This window comes from Mastomys coucha, unplaced genomic scaffold (assembly GCF_008632895.1).
Source record: "Mastomys coucha isolate ucsf_1 unplaced genomic scaffold, UCSF_Mcou_1 pScaffold6, whole genome shotgun sequence".
Lineage (NCBI taxonomy): Eukaryota > Metazoa > Chordata > Mammalia > Rodentia > Muridae > Mastomys > Mastomys coucha.
Window position 1 is genome coordinate 23,466,629 of NW_022196912.1, and position 24,131 is coordinate 23,490,759.

Sequence of the window (24,131 nt, forward strand, 5' to 3'; positions counted from 1 at the left end):
AAAAGGCCACTCATGGCCAGTCAACTAACAATGGACCACTTACTTTGCTCTCTTGGCCATTTCATTTCCATCCCATCTGGGGCTGTATGGATAATTTTTTTGTGCTTGTGAGTAAAGCTGTCCACTGTTGGTAAAGTGATAGACAGACTGAAATGTGAGTGTCGGCTGATCTCGAGGGAAAAACAGGGGCAGGTCAACTGCAAGGCAAAAAAAGGAAAACAAAGTTGGAGTTCATAAACACATCCTTTTTATTCTTCTTGAGATAGGGCTACACTGTGTAGTCCTAGATATCCTGGAACTCACTATGTAGACCAAGCTGGCCTCAAACTCAGAGATCTACCTGACTCTGCTTCCTTCCCAAGTGCAGGGATTAGAGACATTTGACACCACCGCCCAGCAATAAACACATTTTAAGACATGTTTTTAGCTAACTCAGAATGTTGGGTACATAAGAACTGGAACTACAAGTACCACTTGAGGTTTGGATCAAAGCAATGGCATGAGAGACCAGAGAATCCATGACACATGTAGAATCTTAGGCATAACCAGGATGGCATCCCACACTGTCTGATCTCCTGGGTCCTGGCCTTGCCCATCAGCCATTGCAGAGCTAGCCGTGTAATTGTGTTAAGTTTCCATTATGCCATAAGCTTTTCAAGGGTGGGACAGTATCTTCCTTATCTGTAATCTGATGAGGGAGGGCAGGATGGAAGATGGTTTTCAAGAACAAACTTGGAAAAGGGACAAAGAGGGCTTTCGATAATCTTTCTACTTGATAGGACGAGCCAACTAGACTACCAGAAAAATAAAATTATCATTCTGCTTCCAATCAAGTCGTGAATCTCCATACTCAGCACTTTCCATTTTTTCCACATATGTTACCACATATATTTATATCTTGTAAATCAGAGGGAGCTCCTTAATGGGCTGCAACAGGGACAAATCTGAGCAGAGAGTCTGCTGCTGCACATCAGAGCAGAGTCCAAGCCCCTGCAAATTTGTAGTGTGTGCTTTAGCATTTCATTTGGGGGTTAAGTCAATTTTTAAAAATAAAAATCTGTTAGTTTTAGTGAAGGCAAAGCATCCCCAGAAACTGTTTCAACATTCTCTGAGGTAGAGATGTTTGTGTAAATGTTACCCATTTCTAGGACAGAGAACAGGCACATTAATAGACGCAGTAACAATGTGTATAGAATTTTCTAGCTTTGCAGAGTACATTTTAGATGCTTTGTTAATTAAAATTTCAAGAAAGGGACATTATTTTGAAACTGTGCATTTAACAGATGAGTAAACTAGAAAGTGCATGGACTTTATCAATTTTCTCATAGACGGGGCAGCAGCAGGAGACAAAATCTCGAGCCAGGATTCAAATCTTTGGCTCCCACTGTGTGACACTGAAGAATACTCTCGAATAACCTGCTTAAAATTGTGTTGCAATTACATCTTAGTCAGTAAGCCAGAACCTCCACTGTAAAGAGTGAACAAGGATGGAAATGATAGCTGCACAAACAAATACATATTAAAGCACATGTAACGATGGTGGAATGCATCCCTCCCTCAGTGGATAATGTTGATCCTAGTGCTTTCCCTATACATGACTTCTCAAAGGAAAAGTTAGCTTCATAGTTTTTGTTTTCTTTTTTTAATAGAAACCCCCCAACAATAACTTTCTGCTCCCCCCAAAAAACAAAACCAACCAATAAGCTAACAAACAAAAGGCTGTGCCGTTGGTAGAGCCTCTCAGACTTCTGAGTACACTTGACTCTGACGATGTCTGACTCAGCAGCACAGGGGGTTTCTACTGGTGACTCATGCCACTACCAAAGAAAAGGGACAAGACTGAGAATGTCCACCTTTTAGTCACTTTTCTCAGTGTCACAATATGATAGCCTCCATACATGGCTATTTTTTATGAAAGCAGAGATTTTATAACACAGAACAACAAAAGTATGAAAAGACCAATCCAAATGACAAATATCTCAATTCAGAAAATCCCTGTGGGTTCTTCTGTACGACAAGATTGGACTGAAATCTGGTCAGCTTCTCTGGATACACACTGCATGCTAAGCTTTTTATGTCTGCTCGGATACTCATTCAGTGTCCTCTGTCTGATTCTTAGGAACACATGCCTGCTCATGGACACCTTTCCTCAACTGCAACTGCTGATTTACATTCAAGTTTCCAAATAGAAAACAGCATTCAGATTAACCTCCAAAGTGATCATTAATAATAGAAAAGTATTTAATATGCTAGTTTACCTCTAAAAAAAGAGTAATTTTAAATGACAGAATTCAATGCAATCATTTATAAACAGCCATCACTCACTATCAAAAGTAATATAGCTACTACTACAGGCTATGTGACTTTCAAGCTACTGGCTTTGGGGGTTTTAGAGTACATTTTTCTAAAAACAAAAGAAGTGTGTGCATGTGTGTGCATGCACACACATGCACGCATAAAAATGTAAGTACATGTGTGTCAGTGCTTGTGCTTGTGGCAGTCAAAGGAAAACTTCAAAGACGTCATTCTTAGGAATGGCATACACCTCTTTTGAGAAAGGGTCTCTCAAGTGGCCTGAAGCTCACCAGTTAGACTAGACTAGCTGGTCAGTAGGCCTGGGGGTCCTCATGCATCTGCCCTTTCAGCTGGAATCACAGCACATGTCACAATGCTGAGCTTTTTTTATAGGGATCAAACTCAGGTCTTTTTGCAAGTACTTTACAGACTGAGCCACTCTCCCAGTCCCTGGAAAAAAGAAACTTTTAGCGGACTAGGTCTTGCTATTGTGCTCTGGCTGGTGCCAAACTCATGGGCTCATGAGATCCTTTGGCCTCTGACTCCAGAGTATCTGGGACATAGGTATGCAATCCTGCAGCTGGCTGGAATGCCTTCTAATTTTTTTCCACTATTTTGGTTTGCAGAAGAAGTGAATTGCTGCTATTAGTATTTGATATGTTGAGAAATATACTTTTTCCTAGTTCTGAACTATTTTCTTTGACTCAAATGCCAATTAGCATTAGAAACATTAAAAACCAGAAATATCTATTTACCCATTCAAGTAAGATATGATTTTTGTTTTTATTTCAATATCAGCAAGCTTCTATGCTGATGTATATCATAATTACATGGTTCTTTTTTGTCTCCATAGAGAACAGGATGTCCTTATAGCCAATGTTCAAACCAGAAATCCTCCTGTATCACAACTGGATTACTAGAAGAACAGGAATTGTGAAAGGATTTCAGAGATAAAAGTTGTCTGTATGGTAATTCATGTAGAGAACATAAATGTTTAAAGCTATAGATACCTTGCTCAGGTAAGCTATATTCTATCTAAAATAGTCAATCAAATGGTAACTTCTTTAATAACTATGCATAAAATGATGTAATAACTACAGTATCTCAGAACTATTTTGCATTTTTGTATAAGATATGAATAGTACAAATTAGCCAGAAGTTAGCAAAAACAAAACTTGTTTTCCCTAAATGACATTCTCTAAATGTCTCTGTCACTTACCTTTTACTTAAAGTTAACTGATGAAAAAGAATTACTGTAGGCTTCAAGCAGCTAACTTGTTCTGAAGGAACTTCGTGGAGCATAAGCAATTTGCTCACACAGTTTGGCTATAGCCATCAATTCTTTAACCATTTGCTTTCTTGAGAGTGTCTGGCACACCCTTGATCCCTAGAAAAAAATCATTCCCCTGGATCTACTACTTATTATTTTTTTCTTCTTGTGAGTTTTGGTCAGCTTTCTGTAAAGAGAAAGGATGGTCTTCCCTGGTGCGGTAGATCTGAACAGCTCTTACGGTTCTTTAAGAACTGGCTTAACTAAGCCAGTCCAAATACTTGAATTCTGCATACACTGGGCCCTTCTGGAGTCTCATCCATATAGCTTTGGACACATGCGAAGACAGGCATGAGGAGGCTGCATTCTAGACTGCTGCCATATGACGGTCACTGCCATGGACCAGTGACATGGGAGCTCCCAGGTAACAACCAGGTGGCAGCATGAAAGGAATTAAACACAGATCAGGCATGCTGCCTCTCTCTGCAGCATGGTAAAGTGCAGTGTGTGGCTGCTGCTTGCCCACTTAGGAGCCTGCCTGCCCTGCCTGTCCACAAATGCTCATCATTTTATTACACCAAGAGTCCAGGAAAGGGCTGTCTCAGATATACCAACCAAGGAAAAATGGCCCTAGGATGGCCAAAAAGCACTCCATCCCATACACCAGATATACAGCCCGACTGACTTTCAGAATATTTTAGGCATAGCTTGAATAACTTTTGTTATAGGATTTTTAATTCTCAGAGATAAAACAAAATATTATAATCACAGTGAGACAATGACAGAGCACTTTAGCAGCAAGTACTGGTAATTATCAGCCTGGCTTGGGGAAAAGGAGAGTATAACAAATGATAAAGCAGTCAGGAGGGGAAATCCTGGGCTGAGGCCACATAGCGTGGGAGCAAAGAACACTGCACATCCAAGTCATCCCTTGCCCTCAATCCTGGTAAAGATGGCAGCCACCTTGGCTGCCTACCTAACAGACTTTCTCTACCCTGCACCCTGCCATGCTTGATTCTCTTAGACTCCTAGAAGCCATGGCACGTGACTGTTGGTGGCACTGGAAGATTGGAGTCTGGGCCTCTCACAAGTTATACAAGCACTCTATAAGTGAACTATATTCCCCCAAAGCATGGAAATTTGACTCACTGTTGCCAGTGGGATCTGAGGGGAAGTTGGCAAGGGCTTTTCTGAGAAATATTTTCCACTCTGATTAGAGACATGTGGAGGCAGAAGCCCCCAGTTCATTCTAGCCTTTGATCTTATCATGTGAAGTCCTGATGTTTGGGGCTATGGCCCCAGCTGGTGTCCCTGAGGAGGCTGTCGAGATGTCACTGAGCTACTGGCTTTCTCATCTCTGGAGTTTCTTGTTTTCTGGGGTGGTTACAAGTCTTTATTATCTTACCTTGCTTAATCAAGTTTTCTTATATTTAGAGTCAAAGATATCCAAGGAAACATTATTTCTTATAGCTGTTCAAGAAGGAAGGAAAACTGAACAATCTTTTTCAGAAACATTTCCATCAAGCATGGTTAAAAACATTCAAGAGACATAAATAGGAAAGTTTTAGCTGTCTGGAAAATTTGGTTTTGTGGGACAGTTCAATCTTGGCAAATGCCAAACAAATGAGGGGTTAACCATAATTGCTTCCCTGGGAGTCACATCATCAAATATTTTCACCATTATTCACAAGCCATTATTTCATTTCTTTAGGCCTCATAAGCTAAATATTCCTCTGCCTGCCCCCACGTTCTCAGATTAGTAGGGAAGATCCTCACAGACCCACTTACTGGTGGTTAGGGTTATGTTCCCAGCGCCAGGTTTCTCAGTTCCTTGAAGTGGTGTTATGAGATAGTTTTCTTGTTACTCCTCTAACAGTGACTACATTAGAAGTTTTGAGGCAGAGTTTTATTGTGCAGTTCTGGTTGGCCTAGACCTTGCCAGCTCAGGTTGACCTTGAACTTGTGGAAGCCTGCATCTCAAGTGCTAGGAATAAGGGAGTATGCCTTCATCCCCTGCTTGAAGTTAACTTGTTTGAAACAGTACCTCTGTTCAAACACATCTCCTTCTCAGGCTCGTCCCCAGCCTGTGTGGAAAGAGTGCTGTGTAGTTACTATCCACCTCTACCTTATTAACAACTACAAGACCTTTGAGACACACGGACTTCAACCACTAGAAGGCTAAATGTGATCTAAGCACATTGCTCATTTCTGAGAGACACAATGGTAAAGTTGTCTAGTTCAGAAGTATCCCTCTTGAAGGTGTCTCCTCTGATCATCATGGCCATTAAGTGACAAGGAAAAGCATAGCTAGGTTTTGTTAAACTGGCTGTACTTTTTACTGAGGTGTATGTGTGTGTGTTATCTGATAGTGTAAACAGATTACTTTTGTGGTTCAAATATTACCAAACTGAAGCATGAAGCTTTCTAAAAAACTGCTATATATCCTTATCCCATGTTGAAAGGAGACATAAACATACTCCCTTGCTATCAGATAAAAATGGCCCACCATTTATTAGTGATGTCACAGGCAAAATGGGAGTAATAATTATTACTTCATTGTGTTTGTTGACAGGATTAAAAAAATCAGGCAGGTAACTAAGCAAATATTTACTCTGCCCCCCTGCTTGCTCTCTTCCTGTGTGCTTCATCCAGCTTTGTAGTATTCCACGATTCCAATTTTTCATGACTATATGTAAGCCTTCAGATGCTTACATTTTAATTATCTTGATGGCAACCTTTCTCAACTTTGTAAACATTTTCATGTTTCAATAAACACACTGAAAAAATCCTAGTTGTGATGTTATGGAACATGGTAAAAAAAAATAGGCTGCCTCAAGAGTAAAGGAAGGCATAATCCACTATTTCACAAGTGCCTAGGCCCCTGATCCGGACACTGCTGTTAAGGGCAATGTACACTGAGGTTCTTGGGGCCACTGGGTGTGGCCCAGTATTCACTGATCACTACAGACTCTCTCCTTAAGTAATGGCTTCATTTTCCAGCCAACCCCTTTCTAAAGCCAACTCAGCCTCAGCAGCAATTCTTTCACTCTGTATATATGCTTACTTCTGAAGAGTAAGGTGGGACTGTCTCCTATCACTGGGCAGATATGGAAGAAACAGGAGCTCTACTGCTGTAGCTAGCTGTGAAGAGCCAAGGACCTCTCCCCTGCCCACTGAAACAAACTCACAGTGGATCTATTAATACTGAACTTTTCCTTCCACGAGATCAGAAATTTTTAACTATAAGCCAACAGTGATACATACCACTATGGGACTTGGCACTGTAGATATCCCTGACTTTTTTATGTCTCCACAGGCAGAAATTTCTATAGATGTTTGGAGGATCCTTTAGGATGTTCTGACGATTCATTATTTTATTATGTTCTTAGCACTTAGCACAGGTATGTGAAACACGAGAGATACTCAATACATGTTTGATGAAAGAAAGGAACTACTGGGTTCACAAAATACCAGATAATACCCAGGGGTTGTCCAAGGAACAAAACACCAAGTTCCCATTCATTGATGCTAGAACATGCACTGCTAAGCCTCTGACAGACAGAGAGGGAAGATGCACATCCTCCACAACTCATCAATTCTACCCAAGAAACTGCTACACAAGCATTAGAAGCTGGTAGGTGTGGGCTTGCTGTAGCATCCATGACGAAAATGATGATGATGATGACTATGACAATGACAATGATGACGACGGAACCATCTTAAATGTAGACCAATAGGAGACGGGATAGATAGACAGTGGTGTAATCTTTCCACAGAGTACCAGACAGCAGTTTAAGGAGAGAGATAGGACTTCATGGGCAAATGTGCACAAAGGTCAAAGACAATCTTCAGTGAACAAAGCAAGCTAAAAGTTTATGCATTAATATGCCCTTAAGAAATTCAAAACACGCACACATGATTGCATATTGCTTGTGAGTGCCTTTGCAGTAAAGCATTCAAACCTGCACAAAACAGCCAAGCACTGGGTTAAGGGCAGAGGTTACTTTGGGGAGTTAAGAACAAGAGAGGGGTGGGATGATGGGGCACTGAATGTTAATTCTTTTAAAAATCAGAAGCAATTATAACAATATATTAAGATTTAACTAACTGGGCAGTGGTGGCACATGGCTTTAATCCCAGTGCTTGGGAGGCAGAGGTAGGCAGGTTTCTGAGTTTGAGGCCAGCCTGGTCTACAGAGTGATTTCCAGGATAGCCAGGGCTACACAGAGAAACTCTGTCTCGACCCCCCCCCCCAAAAGATTTAACTAAGATGGTACATGAATTCTTCTATTCTTTCTATTCTTCATATAATATACTTATATGAGGTTTATATATTCATTTTTAAAAGCTTTAAGGAGCAAAATATTCATTTTTTTTTCTTGGTGCTAGGGATTGAACCCAGAGTCTTATATATGATAAGCATGTACTCTGCTACTGATTTGTACCATGGGCTGGAACAACAATATTTACAGAAGCAAAAAAAACCAAAAAACCAAAAAAACAAACAAACAAAAAAACCCCAAAAAAACCAACAACTGGTATAATTCCATTTATATGAAGTTCAAAATCTGCAAAACAATCGCTATATTGCATATTGTGTTTCTATGGGTATGATACTGTTTATGAGTACATACAGAGCTGATATGGTAGCTACAGCAGCAGCTAACATAAAGTTCAGGTTAGCAGCTGTTCCCTGGAGAGGCAGCAGCTTCAAAGACGTGAGCTCTATTTCTGCCAGTACTTACTAATCAGAGCATGAAAGTAGGCCTTTATAAAGCCAAAGCATTAGGGAAGTTCACCAGGTTTCAGGAGATAAACCAACCTGAAGCTGGTGGAGTGCAGAGAAGAAGGAGGGTACCCATGCGCATGCCCAAGGTCTGCAAAGAGGAGCTGTGGAGGTAAGGAGTTCCTGGACCCACACAAGAGGCACCCGGAGAGGGAGTGGGGAACTCCGCCTGAGGTTAGAGTTCTGAGGAGGAGATGGACTTCAAGTAGGTTGGAGAAGGTTAAAAGATGAATCAGAACTAGAGTCTGGGGAATACTCTTTAGAAGGAGAAGTCAACAAATGCCCATAGATAGCTGTGTGGATACAACATGGAAAGCACAGGTTTCTACACATAGATAGCTGCATGGATACAGCATGAACAGAACAGGTTTCTACCTTTTTGCTAGAGAAGCTCTTACGTGTTTTATTTATCAATCTTATTTCTAGTCACTACTTCCATGCCCCCAAGGCAGACAGATGGAAAAGGGTGGTGCAAAGCTGAAGGAAGCAGATGCTGACCCTGGGAAGCTCACAGGCCAAGCTGCTCGTCCCTCACAGGCTTTCTTGCTCTTCTGAATCTATCTAGCTTCACTAGCATGAAGGCTCACGCTGTCAAGAAATGTCTCTGTTCTAGGGACATACATCTAAACTGTGCTCCCAAGCAGGGCTCTCTCAGGCTCTCTGGAGGGTGATAGAATGACAGTGGCTGGAGTTGGGACCAAGGGGTCCCCAGCTTTCCTGGTACTGATTGTTTTCCTGTCTCTCTGCTTCAAGCATCACTCACTCAGTGATCTAATTCCCTAGTCTAGGTGCCATGCTAAAACCGAGGGTCCATATGTGCAGAGGCTGGCTGTGTGCTGAAGGCTGCATCTCCTGTTGGCACTGCCACTGGGTAGGTGGGTGGGTGGGGGCATACCCACCTGGACCCTGCCTCTGACACACCTTCATTTCCATCAGCTCTTCTGCTTCCAATCCTGAGGCACACACAGGTCTCACTGCCTTCACCTTCTGGAGCCCACACACTTCCCTTCTCTGCGATGCTGCCTGAGTTTGCTGGAGTGCTCATCCAGCTCAGGGCTGGCCAGAGAGAGCTGGTCAAGGTACACGTAGTGCCTGACTGGCACAGACCACCACAGTGAGGGAATGTTGACTGCACTAGGCATGGAAGAAGGAAGCACACTCTCTTAAGATGCAGAAAGATCTAGCAAGAGGGAGTGCCATAAATAGATTTAGTAATGTCTTAAGTTCTATTTTAAAAAGAATTTAGTCACAATAAACAAATTCCTGGCCTGGGAGTATTAAAAAAGAAGGCTGGCTAAATTAGGGAAGCCGTTTGATTAAAAGAATCCTTAAATAAATTAAAATATATTCAAATGCAAAAATCCTTGGCACTTAAAAGCTGGGCCAAGTCTCCAAAACATCGTAAGCTTTTAATTTAAAGGAATTCATGGACAAGGTACTGACTGTAGGTGATTAGAAGAGGACCAACGCAGTGTTTTCTGGTTTAAAAAGAGGGGACGACACTGGGCAGCTTACATTACAGTCTTAATGGAACTAGCTACATACAAATTTACAGACATTGTGATAGCCCCAATATGAAGGATGACTAGTGAGGATTTATGAAGAGGATAAGATTCCTCAAGCTAAAATAGCCTGTTTTATTTTTAATTTAGAGGTTGTAGTTATAACCTTTATAAGAACACAGACTGCAACATGTAGCCAGTGTGAGGACCATTCCTCAGGTAGCTCCGGGGAGGCAGCTGAGGGAAGCCCTGCAGACTAAGCCGGTCTTCCTCCTCAGGGCAGTAGCTCAGGCTGGACCTCATGGCCGGGGGCTGGGAGACCAGAGTGAGGGGAAGAGCAGAGGTGTCCTACCAGTGTCGCAGTGGAAAGGCACACTGCTGCTGAGGGGCCTCTAGGAAGCCTACCAGACAAGATGGCTTTGAGTGGGGCCTTAGAGGACACTCCTTTCCAGCAGGATTAGAGGGAAGGGAGGGGTAAGAGCAGAAGGCCAGGCAGAGGAAGCACCTGGAGTGCTCAGAGTTGAGAAGAGAGTGCGGGCGAGGTGCACATGGGAGGTGTCTTACAGGTGTGTGGCCTTAGAACCCTGGGCGGGGCCTCTGAACACGGAACACAGGATGGTGGCCATTTTTCCATGCCGAGAGCTGCTCTTGGATACTTCTGGACAGACGCTCATGCCACTTGTAAGGGACACAGCAGCCAGCTTGGTATTGATTCCTTCAGGATGGAGAACCTTTGCAGAGTAAAACTAACAAACCCAAAAGAGGCTCCTCCCTGTTGTTACCGGGGAGCCCTCCTGAATGAACTGGGCTAATACAGTGAGGAAGCATGTTCTGGGAGAGTGGTCTGGCGTCCATTAGCAGTTATGTAGCATTCGTACACCATACATCTGGAAAGTCTAGCCTGAGGAGGGAAAATGAAGCCCTGCCTGCCTTTACTGCTTTTACTGGCATACAGCAAGTACTGGGTACAAAGGACGAACGGCTGAGGAACGTGAAAACAGGACTGCATGCTGGAATGTGACAGAGCTGGGCTTGATCCCTGCTCTGCCAACTACAACCTGGGTGACCTCAGGCAATTACCAAATTCTCCAAGCGTGAGCTTCCTCATCTTTAAAATGGGAAAATCTCTACCTTAGAAGGCTTTGGGTGGTTTACACAGTTTAATGAGTACACATGAAGAATACACGGCACACAGTGAGCATTCCTAAGGGACCCCTAGTATCACTTACTTCTCTCTAGAAATAATTTAAAAAGCAAATCTGAATTGGTATGTCTTGTTCTAACTCAACAGAAGATACACAGCCCACATATCAAAATACACCTCCCCCCCCCCCCCCCCCCCCCCCCCCCCCCCCCCCCCGGCAATTCAGCTTTCAACTCAGTTTTATGTTTGTATTTATTTGGGAGCCTCAGAGATCTTCATTTTTTTTTCTGATTCTATAATATTCTCACTTCAAACAAACAAACAAAAAGCTTCAGATAATCTTAGGCCAAATGGTGTAGTATGGTAAAAGCTTCCCAAACCAGAAGCTATCTAAAACCAGAGGCTAGCCAAACAGGGCCGAAGCCTGAAGAGAGCTCTGCCTGATCTCTTTAGGCATTGGTAATGCAGTGTTCCCTGTGTTCTCAGAGGTGCCCTATGAGGAAAAGCGGTCCCTTTGTGAGTAGTCCTAGTCTTCAAAAAAGAAAAAAAAAAAAAAAAAAAAAAAAAAAACAACAACAAAGGGCCCGCAATCAATCTTTGCACAGTTAAGGCTTAGCTATTTGGCTTGTGAATTATTTGGGTCTGGAGTTTATTTTAATGTTACTTCTTATTTGGGCTACCTCCTTTGGTCATTATTTCTTCTATGTTAAACAGGTGGGAGATGTAGTGGGGGAATGGAAATGAATGAATGTTCTTCTCAGAGAGAAATTCCAATTAGAGTTTCATTTGTAATGACATATGGTCGTTGCTTAGAATGAGATTTCTGAGCTCTCATTACTCTCATCCCTATCTTTAATGAAAGAAAATGTGTCAGCATAAGGTGATCAAGCCTGTTGCAGCAAGCTCCAGGCTACTGCATGTCAGACCTGAAGGGAAGTCCTCTCCATCAGGGCTCAGTGTCACCCTCAGAAAGGCACGTTCACCCTCAGCAGATCACTCTGATAACTGATGGTTTGATTTTATAAGCTTCACAGCTTTTTAGTTGTTTTTTTTTTTGGGGGGGTCCCTGATAAAAATCTAAATAGACTTCATATTTATTTCTCTTTTAACTCTAGATGATTCAAATTCAAACTATAAACCAAGATAGCAGGCCATGTAGCCATGGCCTGGCCAGTAAGCTGTGTTAGGCTAGTGCCCAAAGCATGCTGTTCTTGGTTCACTGGCTCTGGACTATTAGGTTACTGTCTTAGAGTTCACTGTTGTGGAGCGACTGGACTGCTAAGGACTTGGGAAGTATCCCACTAAGCCGATTAAAAAGTATGAGGCCTGGGGCCCTTCAAGTAAATCACACAGACATGGGAATATCTCTTTGGCTGTTTCTCTTCACTGCCTTCAGATAGGAGTGCTGACAGGACCCAGTTTTCCTCAGAGGTTTCCATATCTGGTCACATCAGAGGACATACTCAGTGTTAGGTCATCCAGGGCTTGACAGTATCACCCAATTGACAAGTGAGAAGCTTCTGCTATAGACGGTGGCCTGATCCATCTGCCTGAGCAGCCACCGAGAAGCCCTGAGACCCACTGTAGCATGCCACTGACCATACAGTAAGCTTTCTACAGAAATGAAGCACCACCACACACAATGGCTCCTTTCACAGCGTGATTGGATGGATGCTTCAGGAACCCAAATTTGAAAAACCCCTTGGAAAGGACATCAGTCAGGCATGATGGGCCTTTGCTTTGTTTTTATGCTAACAAATACTTTTTAAAGCACTAAGAAAAACTCAGGGCATCAACACTGAGTGAATGTGGGCAGTGTATTGCCTGCTTTCTGCTCTAAGATTCCTCTTTCCCCCTTTCTACTCAAGCATTAGCATGCTTCCAGGTCAAGCCAGAGAACCAACTGGAAGTGAAGACAAGATGGCAGGAGTAGACATTAGCCTGATGGGTCTGGAGTCCACATGCTTTCTTCCATTAGGTCTACAAGCCCGATTTACTGCTTGCTTCCGACATTTTTAGTGGGTTACCACTGCAAGCATCAGACAAGTGTCTGCTGGCCCTGCATGGAGAAAGTGTAAGAGTCTGAGACTGGCAATTTGTCCAAATGGACAGGAAAGAGGGAGGGAGGGGGATGTGTCTGTCTTTCAGACAAGCTAACCTCAAGTGTACAAAGATCTTAGATTTGAATTTTTGTTTTCTTCTTTTGATTGGGAAAATACTTTTTGGCCTTATCTGTGGAGCTTTAATGGACTCGATGCTGTTGCTCACTCTGTTCCCCACAGTCTCCACAGCACAGTTGACCTGCTACTTCTCTGCCCTATCTTAACCGCTTTCACCCCTCCATCTTCTCGCCAGCCTCAATCTCAAAGCTTAGTTAAGTAGCTTTCTAACACTGCAAGGCCTCGTAGTTCTTCCTCCAGGAAGTCTATCCATAGATAAATACTATCTGATAACCTCAAAAAGTTCACGTCATCTCTGACTTCTCACTTATACTCCAGCCTGCTAATTTCCAGAGGCCTGGATATAAGCGCTATGCTTAAAGATAGCTTTCTGGCCTGGCACACAATCCCACTCAGAGAATACTAATGCAGGAACAGATAGTACCTTACTTCAATCAGGAAGAACTAGCCTTGGACTCAAGCCTTCAGATTTGAAATCTAATTGTTCTACCTCCACGAGAATGTTCTGGCATCCATGGGGGAAAGAGCTCTTCCTGCCTGCTCTAAGTTCACTAAACATCAGATTCAGTTGTGCCAAGCACAAACTTGATCACTTTCAACTCCCTTCATTCTTCCATTTCCACTCTGGTGAGGCTGCCTACTGAGGATCGTCTACAGAGACTCTGCCCTTCACATCGACTTCTACCTTGGATCAAGAGAAATGTGAATATACATTCAAAACTCATTGTCAGCCTACATTAGATAGCTGGATATTCTTTTGGACATACTTAAAGGTTTTTGCCAGAGCAATTGGCAAGGCAGCCCACACCTACCATTTAAGTCATTTCCAAACAACATTCTAATCAATGTTCATATGGAATAGATCAGTAAGTTTCCTCAGGTCCTAGAAGATGGCTTACTATCTGACCTATATACAGATGGCAGCTTAATGACCACTCTACTTCTTGTTCTAGCCCATGGTCCTAGCTACAGTCTCTGAGATATTCCTGTATGCTGCTAAGGGCAGCTATGAGCAGCCTGATGCAGCTCCTGCTATCTTATAACCCATCAAGCTTTGGGCAAACTTTTGCTTGGAACACTAAAGAGTTCTGAATTCAGAATCTGAAGCTCATGAGTATTTAAGGGTTAATGAAGAGAGTCAGACTAGAAACAGAAAAGAAACTCAAGTTTCAAAGGACTTTGGCATAAACCTGGCCACATGTAAAACAGACTGCATTGCAGACTCACCAGCTAAGGCCTTCTCAGTGTGCCTGCTGATGCTTATACAGCAACGTGGCACCCTTACCTGCTTTGCCCCTGACCCCTCACTAACACACACTGTGAGGAAGATCTCTGTTGCCAGAGGCCAAATGTTTCATTTTAGATTTATTATTAATTGGCTTATGCTAAAACAGGTTTAGTTCTTTGTTTGGCTTGCCAAGTCATTCCTTAAGCTTAATTCACAGAAAAACCAAACAGAAATCTGCAAAGTAGTACAGGAGCAGGGACTAGCATGAGTTAGGAGGAAGGGTCTAGACCAGTGGTCCTGACCTTCCTACTGCTACAACCCTTTAATACAATCCCCCATGGCACAGTGACTCTAGCCATAAGATTATTTTTGTTGCTACTTCATAACTGTAATTTTGCTACTGTTATGAATAGTAATGTAAATATCTGTTTCCTGACAGTCTTAGGGGACCCCTGTGAAAGGGTTATTTGATCCCCAAAGGGTCACAATTTACAGGTTGAGAACCACTGGTCTACAGGATGCTTTCAGTAAGTGCACATCCTACCCTCAGCATCTGAATGTCTGTGTGAATTAGGTGAAAGGATAATTTAAGACTTGTACAAAATGAGAGAGCTGTTGGCATGAAACTCTAAGAATTTGACCAAGAACATTCTTGGCAATAGGTTTTTTAACTAGCACAAAATGACCTTTGGGATTTCAACTATTTAAAACAAACTTTTATCCAACTGTGTTGGTGTTGGTGTGGGCCTATAATTCCAGCACTTGGGAGGTGTAGGCTGAAGGACTGGAAATTTAAGGCTAGCCTGGGTTATTCAGGCAGTTCTAGGCCAGCCTATGCTTCATGAAACTGTCTCAAGAAAAGCAACCAACCAATCAAACCAAACATGAATCCAAAACAAAACAAAAACCACACATAGTTGTGGTTCATGTGAGACTAGGACCCGGTACACTATTAAAAGCATATTTAGAAATGAAAAGGTGAGTTTGTGGTTTATTTAAAAAGCCCAGTTTGCATGGCTGTCAAACTCCAGACTACTGGCAGGAGAATTCAAGGGAAAGTAAAGTAAATAGCCTGGGCTGGCTATTGAGGAGTCAGGGACAAACAATCACAGCACAGCCAGAGGACTGCTAACAAAAGCTGCTGCCCCTGGGGACCAGCTAGAGTTCCTGTGTCTTCTAATATGTCCCCTTTACTTAGAAGATAAGATGTAGATGGTGGGGCTCATGACCTGTCCTAGCTGGTCTGATGAAATCTCTAGAAGGGCAACTCTATTCTATGCCTCTCAAGTGGCCCTCTCCATGGGCAGTGGCAGAGAAGGAAGAGCATACACTCCTTAGTGGTTCCAGAGGGCAGGGCTGGTGGTGACACTAGCCACGAGTCACTCCTCCATGGTCTTCTCAGGAGGTGCTACACTCTATGCTGAGCAATGCTTGTGGTGGAGACCATCTCGTTCTCCAAGCTGCCCTCCTGGCACCAGTTCTAGCAGTTACCACCTATTCCCTGTTCCTTCCCTCTCTAAACTCACAAAAGAGGACTTGGCAACAAATATGAGAACCTGCTCATGCTTGACTTCTGTCTATCTGAATGTATCGGTGGTCCTTACCCTACCCACAAACCTCCACAACCATCACCACAATGGTACTTTCCTTGACCTTCCCCTTCCTGTCCCCTCTCTCCTGATGCCCTCTCCTGGCTCACCTTACCCTTAGCCACTTAGTGTTTTCTAGCGGCAGTCTTCTCTTACCCTTCACAAGCTGTTGGCCACACCACTAGTGCCAGGGCTTCAACTGCCATCACTATGTAGTCACAAAGCTTTTGTTACATCTGTTTTGTGCTACTCACTGAACATCTGCACTGGCTTATCACACAAACACCTCAGATTCAATACATCTAAACTTATTCTTGTTCTTCTGACTTCTGGTCCTCTTCTTCAGTTTCCAGTCTTTCCTTAGCTAGCCAGGCTCAGAATTACACTGCACAAGTCCTCCCTCTTCCTCTCCCCTCCAAATCTGAGTGCTCACCAACTCCCAATTTGCTTCTGATGTATTTCTAGACTCTGTCCTTTCCTCTCCTGACTCCCACAGTTTTAGAACCTCATATTCTCTTGCCTGAACTAGTTACCAAAGTGGTTTTTCTACCCCCGGCCTCTTCCCACTTGCATTCTCCTCCCCTTTGCCATCATACTTGGGAGTCTAAGATAATGCCACATCCATGTTTAACATCCCTCTAGGCCTTTCCATCAGTAAGATGAAATATTTTGAACAACTGACGTACATGGTTCTTTCTAATGAGTCAAATTTCTCTTCTTTCTCATCTGCCCAAGACATTCTTCACTCATGTGTCCTGAAAATTCAATTTTGTGAATTATTTCCACCATGAGAATATACTATACCAGTCCTTGAGTACGCTGTGCTGTTCTCTTTGGAACATCCTTGCCCCCTCACCTACAAAACTCATCCACACTTAAGGGCAAGCTCAGGCAGAGCCTTTCTCTAAGATCTCCAGAGGTTTGGCACTCTTGTATTCCAGCAGTCCACACGTGCTTCTGTATATTTGCATGTCTGACTCTCCCACCCAAGGACAAATGTGTGCAGTTCACCCCTTCTGTAGCTCTAGGCCTAGTCCAGGGCTGGGTTCACAGTATATATTTCAATGTTTGCTGAGTTAACTTAAATGTACATAGGGCTTTCCGTGACAATAGGACATTAGCCTGTGCATGTTTCTGCTGTTCCTGGTAACAGTACTACTGACACAGCAGGTTTGGAGCGAAGACGACAGATGGTAAAAGAAGCAGCTGCCAAGTGTCAGAAATGGCTGCAAGTGGCTTGGGACAGGCAGGCAAAGGAGAGAAATCATTCTGTCTTTCTGAAGTACTTGCCTTTGCAATCATTGTTGATATTTCTTTGATAAGTAAAGAAAATTCATTGTTGGCTATCAACAATCCAACGATAGGTCTGCAAACTGAAAGGGACCACTTTCTGTACATATAAACAGACAGGTTACACTCTAAGGACTTAACTCTAAATAAACTGTGTAATTTATGTGCCAATGACAACAGGAGCTGTGTGTGAGCCTATGCCTTGATGACAATTTGGCCAGCAGAGCTTAGTATCCAAGAAGAGAGTGGAAGCCCTGTTGGATGAATGTACACTTGCACTGACCAGGTTGCTCATCTACAGAGAAATCTTGTGTGCATGAGTAGTTGTGTATTTTTTTAAGCATGAAAAAACACTTTAAATCCAAGGGTAGTGGCATGTGCTGATCATACCAGAACTTAGAGGGAAAGACAAAAGGATCAGGAAAATACTTGAAGAAAATATTTTATTCTTATAACTCTGACTATGGAATGGAGAAGCCTTTGGAAGTTTTTTTCTTGCAGCCTATGAGAACTAATATGCTAATATTGTAGGCTAAAGATTTACACACACACACACACACACACACACACACACACACACACGCACACGCACACACACACACACACACACACACACGCGCACACACACACACACGCACGCACACACATCTGGTTAAAGGACTGGGGTCTTCATGCTGGACATGCGAGTGGAGAAGTTGTGAGACTAAATTGCTGCTAAGGTTGACGAAATACTTGGGTCAGAGGAGCCAGTGTGAGGAGGTACACTGCAGTGTGATGCAGCAGAATGGAAAGATGTTACCCAGCATGGATCATAAATAGATTCTTTGAAAGACCAGAGATGAAGATCAATCAGTCCTTGCTTAAACATCGGATGGCTGCCTGGTACAAAGGCCCATTTTGCTTTGCTATGTAATTTCCTCACTACTTAACTACAAAAGAATATCAGAATTGAATTCTAGTGCTCTGTCTAAATGGGAGCTGAGTCACAGGTACCTGGTGCTGTGTCTGCAGACTGAAGTGGATGACTCATGTCTGTGAAATTCTGAGAGAAAGTACCACCCGACCCCTTGCTTAGTCATCCTTTGCATGGATGCTGGGTTCATGAGCTCTGTAAACTATAATGAGCTATCTAGCCTTTTACCATCTCTTTATTCTTTTCTAAACAGTACAAATTACAGCTCTAAAAATAACCTCATCTACGCAAGTGAGTCACTGTGACCTAACAAGCTTCCACAAGTAGTTATCCAGCTAAATTGTGATATTTACTTATGAAGGTACAAATCTTGTTGTCATATTAGCCCCCATTTTTCTTCTTCTCCCCCATGCTTTTGATCAGAATTTGGTGAACTGGGGAAAGGAAAATGGAAGAAGGTTTCAGGGAACATTTTAAAGAAAACATGATGTACTCAATGCTTGATATGTTCAAGATTGTAAATAGGGCTTGTGGGGAAAGAATTCACTGGAAGCTATCCCTGGTGTTGGGATATTTTTCAGTTTTTCAGAAGGTTTGCCTAGCATTTATAAGACCCAGGGTTCCATGCCCAGCACTGCATAAACTTGGGTGTGGTGGTAAGATCAGAAGTTCAAGGTCATTCTAGGCCACCTAATGAGTTTGAGGCCATCCTGGGCTAGAAATCCTGCCAATCAATCAATCAATCAATCAATCCAATCAATCCAATCAATCAATCAGGTAAGTAAAGCTACTCCTACCAGCATATGAGAGCTAGAATTTTAGTATTTTAGGCTAAAGACTTTTCTCTTAGTAAGGAGAACATATTGACTATGGAAAGACATCTCTTGATAATTCTATTTTCTTAACAATTCTGGACTGTAGATTTATGACGTTTTTGATAAAAGATAAAGCTGTGCCAATAAGTTTGTATGTATTAAATGTTAATCTTTGGATCCTAGAGACATACACTAAGGCTTGGCACCCACCCATTCACTCAGCTACTTTCCGAGTGGCCTGACCACTGGCCTCAGCTTGCCCGGTGAGACTGCCATTGCCAACTTGTCAGCCCCACCCCAGGCTTGTACAATGAATTCAGCCAGGGGCAGGAACTGGCTGTCTCCATGGAGCTTCTGTCTTCATGAGTGAGGCAATGCTGCTCGAATACCAAAGTGCCACTCACCTACACTCTGGCTTACTTGGGGAGACTGGAAAGGAATAGATTCCTACTCCCACCAGCCCTACCACTTGCCATCACTATCCCAGCTTCTCCTGTCAGAGGGCAGACCTCTCGGACTCAGCCAGACAGTCATGTGAACAGTCGCTGCTAGTTGCTGAGGGTGCTTAGGGATAGGATGATGAAATCATTGATTTAGCTGAAAACTTCCCCAGGAAATAGGCTACAAAGCCCATTGACGGCTCCAGCCAGGCAGAGGCTGAGTCACTCCAATCCTTCCTGACTCCTTGATTTATACTAAATAGGTCAGCTGGATCACCTGAATTCTGCTCCTCATCCTCTTGAGGGGCTGCCCCCTGCCATTATGCCTATTGCTTCCTGTTGGGCCTAGTGTTTCCTGTGAGGACTTTACTAATCAGCCTTAGCCTCAAGCCCCAGGAGGACTGTGTACTATGTTCCAGGGGCCACCTTATGATCACACCTCTCCTTGGGCTCCCACATACTTTGGTTCCCTTCCAGGATGTAGAGATCCTAGCTACCCTTCCATTCCCACAAGGTAGAGGACATGTAGCCTCTGTAAGCTCTTTTCTCACTGCAAAATGGGAGTACCATGTACCTCTCAGGGGGTGAGGAGGAGGAAAGGGACCCTGTCCGCCCAAGTTCAAGGGGCTCCCAACACCCAGAGGTTATGGAGCTTCTGATCAGGGCCTGCCACTGTGGGAAGCTCTGTGCCTAACAATATGTTAGGATATTATTCAGCATAGGCTTGGACCTCAGGGGGCAAAGTAGCTGAAATAATGAGGCAATTTCATAGGATAATGACACAGTAAAATTTGACTGTGTATTCTTCAGAGCAGGTGGTACTCAGATAGGACAGCTAAGCAGAAGATGTGTTTTCAGAAATGGTATGAGAGATGAGGCCAAGGAGTGACAGAGAGGAGGGTTAGCACACAGGTTCTTGCTGTGTGAAGAGAAAGCCTGCTGTCCAGGGGAGAATGTTCCCTTGAGAGGCCATGGGATAAAAGCTGTGTCTCCATTGGTTGGATGTGGTATCTGGGCACAGGAGCTGGCCATCGAAATAATCCAGGAGGGAGGTGACCCGACTTGACCTGGTGTAGCTAGGGAGGAGGTAAGGGTGTGGCAAACACAGAAGTAGCTCACACCTTGCATTGCTAAAGCACGGATAGAGTCTAATTTGCTTTTATATGATAATCCTTTATGTTTTTAATCCCCATTTAGGAACTACCATAGAAGGTAGGCAGGAACAGGAACAAGTCCATTTCACAGATGAAAATACAGGATCTCAAGGCTCCTATGTGGTGAGGTTGAGAACCTAACCTATCCAATATTCTGATGGCAAAATGAATGCTTTTTCTACCATCTGTACAGCTCTCAAACTAGCTGTGCATCTGACTTATGTAGGAAGCTGGTTTTGAAACACACAAATCTCCCAACCTATCATCCCTGGTCCCTTGGAGAAAGGCAAGGAACAGGGAGGTTTGTGGTGGGATGGTCAGAATGGCTTAGAGGTTCTTTTTTATAGATGGGGCAAGAATGACATTATGCTGCAGCGTACAGTGTGGTGCCAGAGCAGACAGGGTGATGAAATTGGAGGAACAGCATGCTGCTCCAAGGGCTGGGCCATTAAAAGCTGGGTGGAGCAGATGTGCCAGTTAAGGAACTGGGTAAGAACAGCTCCTCCACCAGGATGCCTTATCTGTAGGCTCTGTGTGCCTGGGCTAGCCCCTCTCTTCTCAGCAGCCAGAGCAAAGCAGTCATGTGGCTTCTTAGAAGACTGGCTAAGAGCACCGTGCCTGTGAGCAGGGCTCCCTGAAAGAGGGGGCATCCTGTGACAAGGGCATTGGACTCCCCTTGGTCTCCAAGCAGCCAGCTGTGGTTGGGCCTGCCCTTGCCTCTCACCTCTCACCTCTCACCTCTCTCACAGCCTCCTGCTTCCTTAGGTAGGAGGAAGAGCTCCTTCCTGATTGCTATGCAAGCACCATCTTGAATTATCTTGTACTTCTCACATGACAGAGACTCCCTTAACTATTTGCTTTCTCTAGTCTGCTATAAAGAATTTCTGTCCTGGTACTGAAGAGATGACCAGCATCTAAGAAAGTTTATCACTCAGAGGACCAGAGCCGGGTTCTTAGCACTCACATAAGGTGGTTTTCAATTGCCTGTAACTGTAGCTCCAGGGGGTTTGAAGTTCTCTTTTGTTCTCTGTGGGCACTAACTGACACTTCCCCATCCCCATACATCCTCACCCCAACACCTACACCCACTCCACGTACACCCACTCCCCCTTCCCACCCGCACCCCCCCTTCCCACTGGTACCCTCTCTCCCCACCCCACCTCTTTTTAAAAACAACCTCTAGCTAATTCTTAGCTTTCTACCTATACACTGCCCTTTGGAACAAAGTCACACTTGTATAAGCCACACCATCATTAGAGTGTTCTGAGTTAAGCTGAGGTTTCACTCCTTGACCTGAGCAGACTCTCTCTTATTTCTCAGCCTTTGTTTAAACGATAAGTCGCCCCATAATTATTTAGCTTTCAATCTTCCACTTAGCTTTCCTTCCCAAAGCTCCAAGCTTTAGTGGGTCCGGCCTTCAGGACTATTTTCTCACAAGATATTCAGTTCACTAAGTCCAATGTCTAGCTTCTAAGAAAAGCGTGATGTCTCATTTGGCTATTATAACTTTGTCATAGATAGATGTTCAGTTTTTCACAGGCTTCTGAATTAGTTTTGGGCACAATGTCATCATAGACCTGGGAATAAACTGCTCCAAATGCTATAAAGATTCCTTTATCTCCTGTTCATCAGGTCATGAAGCAGCCACCCTCAAAGTGGGGTCTTTGGTTTGTTTTGAGAGAGGGTCCTACTATGTAGCCTCCCCAGCTGGAGTTTTAAAACCATGCTCCCTGGGTGCTATCCCAAAAGAGTTTCCTGAACTCTCCCCAGTCAAACAGCACTCCCTTTCCTCCCTCTCTGGTTTTTCCTTTCTTCTAATGGCTCCATAGGACAGCACTGGTGACAGATGCTTCTGCCATATCTAAAATCCTTTACAAAACCAAGGGATGGTTTCTGGCTTGACATGCTGAAGGAATGTGGACAGTAATGGGCATGTGGTCTTGTTTCCTTTGAAATGGGTTAACAAACCTATCTCTCCAAAATTAAAAACAAAGCAAATAGTATTTGGCAACTGTGATCAAGTCATGCTACTACAGTTGGAAGTGCAGCCATCCCTCTGAGGGGCCTGTGCCAGGAGAAGAAGAGGTCACGGTTCAATACCTGGGTGGAGACTTTAAAGAACAATTTCCGGAATGCAGCAGGAAGTTGCTTGTGGTGGCAGGCAGGTGATGGCTCTGGTCCAGCTCCAGGCCCAAGTAAATAAAGAGCATTAAACCACCTTACATTTACCAAAATCTCCTCCGGGGATGATGGGTGAGACCTGCTGAAGATGTTCACGTGCATGCGGCAGCTGCCTCCTTTCATCTCCAAATACAAGTCCGACATTCTACTGAGATCGAACCGTGTTAAAGGATCACAAGGTATTCCATATTCTCTTTTGTCCCAAAGGCTCTGGCACACAATGTGTACATGCTAACTCTATGCGCCCACATCCTACCATCCCTGATCTCAGGGAAGCAGAGCAAGACGGTATCTGGAGGACCAGCGAAGATGTTACATCACTATGTGCGTCAGACAAAGGAGGCACCCAGAAGGAGCTGGTCTGCAGTCTGGACACTCAGCACTTTGTTTAAACCCAGTTCTGCACTTATCACCTGTGGCATCTTAGGCGAGTCACTGAACTCTGCTTTCTACCTTTCGAGTTGTAAAATGGCAATTATGATTTTTATCTTACAGTGTTTCATAAGTGACAGCTATTAGTGTGATTTAGAATGAAGCTAAGACTCACTGTCTTCTACAGGAGCTGACAATGTCAACAGACTGAAGTCATCCTCACGGCATCCAGGTGAACAGCAGGTTGACTCTTGGTTCAGACTAAGGTCCCTACCTGGCTTATGTGCAAGAAATACAGTAATCACAGGGATTATCCCTGTCCAAAGCATAAAGACTACAGAGCATGTTCATGGATGCCTCATACAACTCCTGTCCTGAATTCGGCCATGTTTTTAAAAAAAGAGACAATTTAAATATTCTTTTCTTGAGTGGTGAGACATAATGATTTCGGAGGAGGGAATCATTTTTTATTCATGTGCCAAATAAACTGTCTGGCCCAAGTATTTAATAAAATGATTTCTAATCGAGTTATAATAGTAAATGTAATAATAGTGCTTTTCAATATAGAGTTAATGGAAAATAGCAAGCATGCTGTAAGAAATGCCAGAACTGCCCCTTCTAGTATTTATCACATGCAGAGTTATAAGGCATGCCAGAGCTAGCCCCTTCTAGTATTTATCACATGCAGAGTTATAAGACATGCCAGAGCTAGCCCCTTCTAGTATTTATCACATGCAGAGTTAGCCCAGCATTATTGCTATCGTCAGTCAAATACTACTGGGGTCTCTGAAACTGATCTTTGCTGTACAAGAAAAGGAAAATTCAAATTATGTGGAAATTCTTTTTCCTGAAGAGCCTGGGTTTGTTTTCACGCTTTCCACAATTCACGCTCATCTGTAGCCTGCCTTTTATGGGCTCTGTGGCTATAAATCTGAAAGGGACAGATAAGTAGGAACCTTGTTAAACAAAATC

At 43.5% G+C, this 24,131-nt stretch overlaps 1 protein-coding gene and 1 long non-coding RNA gene across 5 annotated transcripts in view; both read right to left on the reverse strand.

The window, feature by feature from the left end:
- The window catches only part of Babam2 (BRISC and BRCA1 A complex member 2), a 374,435-nt gene that overhangs the window by 28,194 nt on the left and 322,110 nt on the right, over positions 1 to 24,131 (reverse strand). For all 4 annotated transcript variants that reach the window (XM_031357619.1, XM_031357620.1, XM_031357621.1 and 1 more), the window contains one exon: positions 44 to 197. In XM_031357619.1, coding sequence (XP_031213479.1) covers positions 44 to 197 — 154 coding nt within the window. The remainder of the gene's footprint in view (positions 1 to 43; positions 198 to 24,131) is intronic.
- On the reverse strand, positions 12,799 to 16,181 carry LOC116080932. The gene is made up of 2 exons (XR_004114683.1): positions 16,151 to 16,181; positions 12,799 to 13,056 (listed from the first exon to the last, which is right to left on the reverse strand). It is a non-coding gene; the product is annotated as an uncharacterized LOC116080932 (long non-coding RNA).